We start from the raw sequence: 11816 nt of genomic DNA, 5'->3' as shown, positions 1-11816 counted from the left end.
CCACGACCCTCATCTTGGTCTTGCTGAATAGCTGCGCGTTTACCGCTACGGATATCTGGCCCCCCCCATAAGTGACTCACGCAAAGCAATAATTAAAAAAAAAAGAAAAAAAAATGGATATTCATATAGCTTTCTGGGGAATGGTGCATTCTGGGGAATGGAATTCTGGGGAATGTTACATTCTGGGGAACGATTTTCTGGGGAATGGTTCATTCTGGGGAACGGAATTCTGGGGAATGGTTTTCGGGGGAATGGTTTTCTGGGGAATGTTATAGAATCTTGTTTTCCTCTTAGGTTCACAACTACATCTACACTAGGGCACCCATACCATTGGGCGTGATAACCACTATTGGGCTCAACTACGGAATTGCGTTGAAACAACCCAAAATTGAGTTGAATTCCGTCTCCGTGTGAAAGATTTTTTGCGTGCAATTTTGGAAATCGACCCTGACTTTAGCTCGGATGTGTTCACTTCCTCCGAGCCTCTCGCGAGCGAGCGCGATGACAGTTCGTTTGCGCGCCAAAACAACGCAAACAGTCCGAGAGCCCGGTCCAGACCAAGCGCGCATTTACTGGAAAGGAGCTTCAAACTGGTGTGGCTGCAATAATTTCCATAGTTTTTCGTAAAATATCTTCAAATAAAGCGTAAAACAGCTCAAATTGTGCATATTTCGGTTCCCGTTGTGTGAAACTATCGTCGAAACGCAGAAAACATGGACGGATTCGACGATGTCGGAATATTCTTCTCGGACAACTTTGGCGACGATGGGCAGCAGCAGAACTCGAACCAGATCAACCTTCAGCAGCTGAAGAAGAAGTACCGGGAATTCATCCGGACGTTCTGTGAAGCGAACTTCAGCTATAAATATCGGTGAGTTCCTTGAAATAACTCAATTTGGAACGAGTAGTAATGAGTTTTTAATTTTGAATTCAGTGATAACCTGAAGCGGAACTACCTGTTGGGTCGCTACTATCTGGAGGTGGAGATCGAGGACTTGGCCGGTTTCGACGAGACTCTGGCCGATAAGCTGTACAAGCAACCGACGGAGCATTTGCAGATTTTCGAGGAAGCCGCCCGGGAAGTGGCCGATGAGATCACTTCCCCCAGGCCGGAAGATGAGGAGCAGGTTCATGACATTCAGATTCTGCTCACTTCGGGGGCCAATCCGACCAACATTCGGGATCTGAAGTCGGAATGTGTTTCGCGGTTGGTCAAGGTGGCCGGCATTATTATTGCCGCGTCCGGGATAAAGGCCAAGGCGACTAAGATTTCGATTCAGTGCCGGTCGTGCAGCAACGTGATTCCCAATCTGCCGGTCAATCCGGGACTGGAGGGGTATCAGCTGCCGAGGAAGTGCACGACGGAGCAGACCGGTCGCCCGAAATGTCCAATGGATCCGTACTTTATCATGCCGGACAAGTGTAAGTGCGTGGACTTCCAGGTGCTGAAGTTACAGGAGCTTCCGGACTTCATCCCTCAGGGAGAGATCCCTCGGCACATGCAACTGTTCTGCGATCGAACTTTGTGCGAGCGGGTCGTGCCCGGAAATCGGGTCCTGATCCATGGAATCTTCTCGATTCGGAAGATTGGCAAACCGAGCAAACAGGATGGCCGTGAGAAGGCTATTATAGGAGTCAGGGCCCCTTACATGAGGGTGGTCGGGATTACGGTTGATACCGAAGGCATGGGTTCCATTTCTCGGTTCAGCAACATCACGACCGAGGAGGAATCGACGTTCCGCAAGCTGGCGGCCAATCCGAACATCTACGATTCCCTGTCGGAGAGTTTGGCCCCGAGTATCTTCGGCTCGCAGGACATCAAGAAGGCCATCGTTTGCTTGCTGTTCGGAGGATCGAGGAAGCGAATGCCGGATGGGTTGACCCGTCGTGGGGACATCAATATCCTACTGCTGGGAGATCCCGGAACGGCCAAGTCTCAGCTGCTGAAATTTGTGGAGCAGGTGGCTCCAATTGCGGTTTACACGTCCGGAAAGGGTTCCAGTGCTGCGGGTTTAACTGCTTCCGTCATTCGGGATCCGGCGACGAGGAACTTCGTCATGGAAGGAGGTGCCATGGTCCTGGCGGATGGTGGAGTCGTTTGTATTGACGAGTTCGACAAGATGAAAGAAGACGATCGCGTGGCCATTCACGAAGCCATGGAACAGCAGACCATTTCGATTGCCAAGGCCGGGATCACGACGACCTTGAACTCGCGCTGCTCGGTTCTGGCCGCGGCTAATTCCATCTTCGGCCGTTGGGACGATACCAAGGGCGAGGAGAACATCGACTTCATGCCAACGATTTTGTCCCGTTTCGATATGATCTTCATCGTGAAGGACGTCCACGACCAGGCTCGGGACATCACCCTGGCCAAGCACGTCATGAATGTCCATATGAACGCCAATAAGACCACTCTGGAGACCCAGGAAGGCGAAGTTCCCTTGGCCCTGTTCAAGAAGTACATCAACTACTGCCGGACGCATTGCGGGCCCCGTTTGAACGAAGAGGCCGCCGAAAAGCTCAAGTCCCGTTATGTCCTGATGCGAAGCGGAGCTGGGGAACACGAACGCATGGCGGACAAGCGCCTTTCCATCCCCATCACCGTCCGTCAGCTGGAAGCCGTCATCCGTATCTCGGAGTCCCTGGCTAAAATGCAGCTTCAACCCTTCGCCACAGAAGCTCACGTCACGGAAGCCCTGCGCCTGTTCCAAGTCTCAACACTGGACGCGGCCATGTCCGGATCCCTTGCGGGCGCCGAGGGCTTCTTCACCGAGGAGGACACCGAAGTGCTGAACCGAATCGAGAAGCAGCTGAAGCGACGGTTCGCCATCGGATCGCAGGTTTCCGAGCAGAGCATCATCCAGGACTTTGCCCGCCAGAAGTACCCGGAGCAGGCCGTTCTGAAGGTGATTCACACCATGATTCGGCGCGGAGAGTTGCAGCACCGGATGCAGAGAAAGATGCTGTACCGGTTGTCGTAGATCCGGGGCAGAAGACTACGTTTGTACCTTTTCATTTATCTGTTTTCCTAATGTCGTTTGTGTATTCGTAATTCCTTTTTACATCTACTAAATTTTAGACGTTAAAATTAGAATAAAAGTTTAAAAGTATCAATTTAGTAGATTTTTAACTATCGATAGAGAATCTTCTATACAACCGAGACTTGCGATTGGAGGTCTACCAAGTGGTCATCGTAACGTAGTTGGCTACACGTTTGCTTTGTAATCGAATGGTCCATGTGTTCGAATCTCAATCTATCCGTTTGTAATGGGAGATTTCAATTCTCTACGCTTGTATGCTAGGCGACTGTTTTACCAACTAAGCTTCTGAGCCATCATTTCACATGAAACTTGTCCAATAGAGTGTCCTAAATTTTCTCATTTGTCAGAAAATTAGGGGGCTTCAAATGGTAGTAGCTGAGAAATTACGTTTAGAGGTTGCCCCAACAAGATTTTTGAATTCTCCCCCATACAAAAGTTTGATAACAGACAAACAGACGTAACATTTAGAACAGAACGCGTAACACTTAGTCATAGTCGCGAGAAAATGTACGCCCAATGCACACTGTAGCCGTCGCTGAAAAAACGTGATCGAAATTGTTTTGACCTTGAAAACATGATTTTAGTACTATAGTGTCTTCGGGGAAGTTGTTCCATAAAATAATCGCTATTTTATGAAAGTGTCAATTTGGTGATTAATCCACCTAAAAGTGAGAACGAAATCTTATTTTTTGTATTTATGAATTTAAAAATAAACTTTATTTGGGAAAGTTGTAGGTAATATTAGAAGAAACAACTTTGCTGAAGACACCGTATGCATATTTTTTGATTTTCATGTACATTTGTGGAACGCCCCTAAAAATCACTTTTTTCATCATAACTTGGTTGGATGATTTTGTACAATTTTCAATTGTTCTAGTGTTATTTGTAACTTGCAAAAACGCATAACTTTCTCCAAAAGAGCACATTTTTATCTGTCATACTTTTTGAGTTATTGAAGGTTTTATATAAAATTTTGCACCTTTTTGACACTAAAAATCATTGGGTCGCGCACATTTCCGCAGTCTGAAACATGTTCATACAGTGGTTTGAAACTAATGCTATGAAATGCAGAGAAAGCCGCTTTTAGCCTGCTTTCGCCTGACGGTCAAAAGAAAGTCTGAAAAAATCTCGCATGATCTGAGATAACGCCCTAAAAGCCATTGGTAACCACCTGTGTCGTTGTTTCTGAGTAAATAAAAGAATAAGCATCCAAACCAACACCACTGGCAGGTAGAGAATGATCCTTTCTTCACCATAGAGTTGTTAAATAACGTGTAAATCCATTCAAATACTCAGAAATAACGAGCTACACACATGGTTACCAATGGCTTTTAGGGCGAGATCATAAGTTATGCGAGAAATGTTTACTAACATGCAGATATAATTTACACTTATTCACTTCACCCTATATTGGCTTAACTTGAATATCTGGCACCACTGTATCGAATTTTATGCAATAAAGTCAACAATATAATCAATCAACAAAAGGTCGGAATAATCTGTTCAGACAAGTTTATCACAGACAAACAGCCAACATATCCAACACACTTTTCGTCGTTCACCTTTCCAACGTTAGCTGTTTATTTTTTGCAGAAAAACACTTATTGCTATTTTTTCTGCAGGAAGTCTCAGTCCTTTCTTGAGAATTTTTCGGAGCTCGCAGCAAAAACTAAAATGTATAATACAACTATGAAACATTTATTTTTTCCTTTAAAATTCATATGCAATCCATAAATCAGTAAATATTAATGTTTAAGACTATCATAATTATTTTTAGCTTCGCTATTACTGGTTTGTTCGTTATCTTTTTTAACCAAAAGATTTTCCCATCCTGATAAGGAAACACTTTTTTCTCGGGAATGCTCTAATAGATGTAATCACAGGATTTGATGTCGCCAACAAACAGTGTAATAATTCTTAGTCAATATCAATTCTGGAGATCCTCCTTGCAATTCTTAATATCCTTCTTACATCCTCTTGAGCCTCTTCGGTCAACTGTCCAATATAGACCAAGAAAGAAATTACCTCACTTCCTTGTATAAGGATTCAGTGAACAATGCGTTGAGCAAATTTCTCCATAGCATCGATGTTACTGAATCGATTCACATTTGAACTGTCGAATCTATTTATTGATTTAATAGAATTCGTTGCATCTATATATTTGAATTGAAATTTATGAAGTTTGGGATGGGATCAAATGAATTAGCAGTCGATACCAACATCTTTCAATAAAATCAGTTTTCATATTCGATACAACAAATTCACTAATTAAAAATTTGGTTTCTCTCCCATCAATTCATTTAAACCAAAAAGCAATTAAACAGTTTGAAATGCATACTTACCGATTTTCTCGCATTAAAACATATTTACACAATTATGAAGAAACAATCCACAATCGCCTTCGTGTACTGCCGTTCTACGCATATTTGGCTCGCAGCTCATAAGTTTTACATAGAAAATGGGACGAGTAAGTGTAGATGAGCAGTGTAAGCAGGTTGTAATTTATTAATGGTCCCTTTTATACATGGGTTCGATCACCACAAATGAACAAATTCAACAAAATGCTATCATAGAAAAATGTATGAACAAATTTTGTTACATGATCTTTAATACAGTGAAACCTCCATGAGTCGATATTGAAGGGACCATCGACTCATGGAAATATCGAGTCATGGAACAGCAATCCTTTGGAAAGCTGCTTCTAGGGACCATCATAGTAACCGGGAAATTTTGTTGTTAGTATGGTTCCATGAGTCGATATCGAGTCATGGAACATCGACTCATGGAGGTATCACTGTATGATCATCTTAAGATTTCAGTAATTCCGCTGTTTTATTTTGTATGATGCTGATAAATAACCTTCGCCAATCGTATCATCAATCAAGCGGTTCTGGTGATGGCAAATCACATGACACGAGGGTAAATATTTCCGATAACTATTACTAATATTCTAAAATATTTCAACAAATGTATTTTATTTTTTTCATTCTCCACAAATTATCAACTATTTATTGTAAAACGCATAAATGTTATAATTGTGAATAAAACTAAAATATAGGGATTTCTTATGAACGAATCTATGACAAAAGGTCGAAAGACAAAAGGTCGAAAGGACAAAAGGTCGAAGAACAAAAAAGAAGGGACAAATCATTTTCGACCTTTTGTCCTTTAGACTTTTTGTCTTTCGACCTTTTGTCCTTTCGACGTTTTGTCTTTCGACCTTTTGTCCATAAACCCTACCGATACTGATCGGCCGGAATCCCTAATTGACCACCTACTTCATACATGGAACTAACGTTAGAAAAGTGAACGATGAAAAGAGTGTATGATATTTAGTCTGTTTGTCTGTGGTAAACCTGTCTGAACAGATTATTCCGATCTGTTGTTGATTGATGTCATTGTCGATTTGATTGCATAAAATTCGATACAGTGATGCCAGATATTCAAGTCAAGCCAATATAAGGGGTAGTGAATAAGTGTATATTATATCTGCATGTAAGTAAACATTTTTTCAGACTTTCTTTTGACCGTCAGGCTAAAGTAGGGTAAAAGCGGCTTTCTTTGCATTTCATAGTATTAGTTTCAAACCATTGGATGAGCATGTTTCAGACTGCGGAAATGTGCGCGACCTAATGATTTTTAGTGTCAAAAAGGTGCGAAATTTTATATAAAACCTTCAATAACTCGAAAAGTATGTGAGATAAAAATATGCTCTTTTGGAGAAAGTTATGCGTTTTTGCAAGTAACAAATAACACTAGAACAACTGAAAATTGTACAAAATCATCCAACCAAGTTATGATAAAAAAAGTGATTGTTAGGGGTGTTCCACAAAAAACTCCACAAATGTACATGAAAATAAAAAAATATGCATACGGTGTCTTCAGCGAAGTTGTTTCTTTTAATATTACCTACAACTTTCCCGAATAAAGTTTATTTTTAAATTCATAAATACGAAAAATAAAATTTCGTTCTCACTTTTAGGTGGATTAATCACCAAATTGACACTTTCATAAAATAGCGATTATTTTATGGAAAAACTTTCCCGAAGACATTATAGTACTAAAATCATGTTTTCAAGGTCAAAACAATTTCGATCACGTTTTTTCAGTGACGGCTACAGTGTGCGCCGCGCTTCACTATGGCTTATCAGGTGGCCAATAATCAAAAAAGTGATGTGCCCCAAATTTCAATTCTTGTGCGCCATTTCATTGTAAATATGTCTGCTAAGAAATCCCCAAAATATTAGGGCATGATTTGCATTGCACACTCAGATATGAGGTGCCAAAGTTGAGCCTATGGAGAAAAACTTGTTTTTATTAACAAAAACTATGGTTTACTCAAATGAATATAACTTTTTTTCTATAATACTTACGTGAAATGTTTTTACACCATTTGAAAGCTTACAAAAAAGGCTTTCTAGAAACAATAAAAAAAATTAAAAAAAGGATCAACATAGTGGCTTTTATAATGTTTTTTTTTATAAAGCGGTTAAAAAAATCGAATAAGCTTATAGTTAACACATCAAGTACTTTTTTGTCCCAAGTTGTCCCAGGCTTAAATTCAGTTCCAAGGGTACTTTGAGATGTAAACTAAAGGATCGTGAAGAATTTAGCTGCACAAATTTGCACTTTTTTAATTTAAGGCTTTTTGAATTTTTCCAATATTTTTAACCATTTTCTATTGAAAACAGCTAAAAACTAATTCACAAAATAACTGAATTTCGCTAAATCATTCAAATCATCATTTCTATGTAAGTTTTAATATTTATAATGGTTTGCACAACGTTAATCGCATAAATGGCTTATATGCATTATAAGTAACAAAGTTTAATATTTCGCTATAGGCCCTATTCAAAAGTTAGTCTCGAAAACTTGTTTTTGAAAATAAAACATCAAATTTGTATCATAAAACTCATAAATACGACATGAGATGGAAAAAATATTTTTGGCCGCCAGTCTGTATGGAAACCGCCCATAGTGCGCTTATGAAGTGGGAGCCTATAAATAAATGAGAGAATAATCGTCGCCAGATTTAGAACACGGGTCCGAAACCTTACCATAGTCCAATGTTATGCGCCAACCGATGCTGCCGAATTGCAGGACAAAGAGAACTTTTACAGTCAACTCAATGCTGTCGTGGATAAGATTCCGAAGGATGATATCAATATCTACATGGGCGACTTCAATGCGAAGATCGGATCCGACAACTCGAGCTATGAGCCTGTCATGGGACGCCATGGTCTCGGAGAAATGAGCGAAAACGGAGAACTGTTGGCAGAGTTTTGTGGCAATAACGACATGGTGATCGGGGGATCGCTCTTCCCCCATCGCCCGGTTCACAAGGTCACGTGGGTCTCCCGTGACGGCTTTACCGAAAATCAAATTGAGATGTGGTCAATCAGCCGAAAGTGGAAACTGAGCCTTCTTGATGTGCGGAATAAACGTAGCGCTGACATCGCATCCGACCATCACCTCCTCATCGGCGAGGTGCATCTGCGCATTGCCCGGATTCGTCGACAGGAGGAAAGAGTCGGACGTCGATTTAACACACGCCGACTGGAAGATGCCACAGTGAAAAGGTCCTTCGTCGAAGAACTGGAGACTCGTGCTGCTAATATTTCGGAAGGTGGCAGCGTAGAAGAGCAATGGACCGCCATCAAGAATGCCTTCATCACTACCAGCGAAAATAATCTGGGTGAGCTACGCACTCGGAGAAAACAGTGGATTACCGATGAAACCTAGAGGAAGATAGAGGAGCGGAGAGAAGCCAAAGCCGCGATAGAGCGGGCGAAAACCAGAGGAGCCAAGGCACTTTCCCGTCAACGATACTCGGCTCTAGAAAGGGAAGTTAAGCGCTCATGTAGGCGGGACAAACGAGCGTGGGCGGACTCCCTTGCTGACGAAGGTGAGAAAGCCGCAGCAACCGGCGACATTCGTCTTCTCTACGATATCTCACGACGCCTTAGCGGGGCAAAGATGAATACGACGATGCCCGTGAAAGACACGACTGGACAACTGTTAACTGACCCCACTGACCAGCTAAAACGCTGGTTTGAGCACTTCGAACAACTTTTCCAAGTGTCAACCCGGCCACCAACACCTCAGCATGATCCGCCTAGGATTCGGCGTATTAGTCGCGTTAACACCGAAGCTCCATCACTGCATGAGATAGAAACAGCCATCCAAAGTATGAAATCCAACAAAGCCCCTGGGGTCGATCGCATATCAGCCGAGATGCTCAAAGCAGACCCCGCAATATCCGCTCAACTGTTGCATCAACTATTCCGCAATATCTGGGACACCGCGACTTTTCCGGCCGACTGGATGCAAGGCGTGTTAGTGAATGTACCCAAACCTGGGTGATTTCATTGTATGCGATAATTAGCGGGGCATCATGTTGCTATGAATAGTTCACCAAGTTCTATGCAAAGTGATCCTAAACCGGATCCAGGAGAAGATCGATGCGATTCTCCGTCGGCAGCAAGCGGGATTCCGTGCCGGACGATCCTTTGTGGACCATATTGTCACGCTCCGTATCATCTTGGAGCAAGTCAATGAATTCCAAGAGTCCCTGTATATGGTATTCATTGACTACGAAAAAGCTTTCGACCGACTCAATCACGAAAATATGTGGGGTGCCCTGAGACGCAAGGGTGTTCCTGAGAAAATCATCGGCCTCATCGAAGCGCAGTACGAGGCCTTTACGTGCAGAGTATTGCACAACGGGGTCTTGTCTGAACCCATCCGGGTTGTAGCTGGAGTGAGGCAAGGATGTATACTATCACCACTACTGTTCCTCATCGTAATTGACGAGATCCTGATAGGCGCCATTGTCCGTGAACAAAACCGTGGGCTGCTGTGGCAGCCTATTACTTAAATTATCTCGATTTGGCTGATGATATTGCTATACTAGCTCAACGGCGCTCTGATATGCAGAGTAAGCTAGACGATCTTGCCGAACGCTCCTCAGCGGCAGGTCTTAACATCAATGTCAACAAGACCAAATCGTTGGATGTAAACACGGATGGCCCTTCCAGCTTTACAGTAGCCGGGCAAACAGTGGAGAACGTCGAAAACTTCCAATATCTTGGTAGCCAACTGGCGTCTGACGGCGGTACCAAGATCGACATAGGTGCACGGATCAAGAAGGCGAGGGCTGCTTTTGCGAGCTTAAGAAATATTTGGAAGAACAATCAGATTAGTCAACGCACCAAAATTCGAATATTCAATTCCAATGTCAAATCTGTGCTGTTATACGCCAGTGAAACGTGGTGTGTATCAGCAGAGAACACTCAACGGCTACAGGTGTTCATCAACAGATACCTGCGGTATATAATTCGGGCATGGTGGCCACACAACTGGATTTCTCATGCTGACCTCCATCGTCGGTGCCACCAGCAAGCGATACAAACCGAAATTCGACAACGAAAGTGGGGGTGGGTCGGCCACACTCTACGTCGGGGCGAAAACGAAATCTGCAAACAAGCGCTGGAATGGAATCCAGCAGCACATCGCAGCAGAGGCAGACCCAGAGGATCATGGCGGCGCAGCCTCAACAAAGAAATAAAAGAAGTCGACGGCAGTTTGACCTGGCCGCAGGTCAAGGCGATAGCTGGTAATCGCCCAGGATGGAAATCTTTCACGTCGGCCCTATACACCAGAATGGGTGCCCAGGACCCATAAGTAAGTAAGTAAGATGTTATTCCTCCTTCCGAATTTTGTGAAGGATATATAACATTAATACCAAAATCGGGTTGTTCAAAAAACATCTCAGGCTTTCGACCTATTAGCCTTCTCAATTGCGATTACAAAATTTTCGCAAAAATCATTGCTAGTCGCATACAGCAGGTAATAGGAAAAGTAGTAGGTGAAGGACAAACAGCATGCGTTGTCAGCAAATCCTGCATAGAAAACCTCGATCAGTTAAGAACAATAATAGCGAAAGGGAATGGATCGAAGAGATTTAAAGCTGCAATTTTTAGTTTGGACATGGAAAAAGCATTCGACAATGTTCACCATGGTAGATTATGGCAAGTTTTAGAAGGATACAATTTCCCGGTTCGTTCGATAGATTGTTTGAAGAATTTGTACCGTCATGCCTTCTCAAGTGTGCTGTTCAATGGGCACTTGACAAATAAGTTCAAAATTGGAAAATCTGTTAGGCAAGGTTGCCCTCTATCTATGCTATTATTTGTTCTGTATCTGGAACCGTTTATAAGAAAAGTTTATCAATCAGTGACAGGAATTTTAATTGACGGAAGTTTCATTAAAATTCTTGCTTATGCGGATGATGTTACGATTATCATTCGTTCAGATTCAGAATTTGATAGTGCATAGCTGATGATTATAAAAGAAAGTTTGGAATCCGATTGAATCTTCAGAAATCAGCTTTTACGAGAATTAATAATATTGCATTAGGTCCACAGATGATAAAGGAAGAAAAGCAATTAAACATTTTAGGAGCAAACTTTTACGCATAATTGGATAGAATTTACTAAAGTCAATTACAGTCGGTTGATCAATAGTTGCAAATGTGCACTAGGTGCATTAGGAGTTCAAAATCTGAATTTTGTTCAAAAACCTTGGATAATCAATTCGTATATTTTGAGTTAACTTTGGTATGTTGGCCAAATTTTATCACCGGATAAAGACCATATAGAGGAATTAAGAAAACTGGTCATTCGTTATTTTTGGGGTTCTCAGATTTTCAAGGTGGATGCTAGACAATAGGGTCCTAAAGCCCTGTCCCAATTTTGGTGCCAAACGCTTAAGTTT

At 42.3% G+C, this 11816-nt stretch overlaps 1 protein-coding gene across 1 annotated transcript; it reads left to right on the top strand.

The window, feature by feature from the left end:
- The first annotated feature begins 521 nt into the window (after window positions 1-521).
- On the top strand, window positions 522-3110 carry LOC5576119 (DNA replication licensing factor Mcm5). Its single transcript, XM_001662416.2, has 2 exons — window positions 522-871; window positions 935-3110. The coding sequence occupies exons 1-2, from the start codon at window positions 714-716 to the stop codon at window positions 2979-2981; spliced, it is 2205 nt and encodes a 734-aa protein (XP_001662466.1). The 5' UTR covers window positions 522-713; the 3' UTR covers window positions 2982-3110.
- The last annotated feature ends 8706 nt before the right edge of the window (window positions 3111-11816 follow it).

The sequence above is a fragment of the Aedes aegypti genome, chromosome 1 (genome assembly GCF_002204515.2).
Source record: "Aedes aegypti strain LVP_AGWG chromosome 1, AaegL5.0 Primary Assembly, whole genome shotgun sequence".
Classification (NCBI taxonomy): domain Eukaryota; kingdom Metazoa; phylum Arthropoda; class Insecta; order Diptera; family Culicidae; genus Aedes; species Aedes aegypti.
Note: the sequence above shows the minus strand (reverse complement) of the source record. Positions and strands in the feature narration are given on the sequence as shown.

What these genes read in the sequence shown, in the direction of transcription:
- LOC5576119 (XM_001662416.2), top strand. Translation starts at nt 714, where the DNA reads ATGGACGGATTCGACGATGTCGGAATATTCTTCTCGGACAACTTTGGC. An exon ending in AACTTCAGCTATAAATATCG is followed by an intron (nt 872 to 934) that starts GTGAGTTCCTTG and finishes TTTTGAATTCAG; the next exon opens with TGATAACCTGAAGCGGAACT.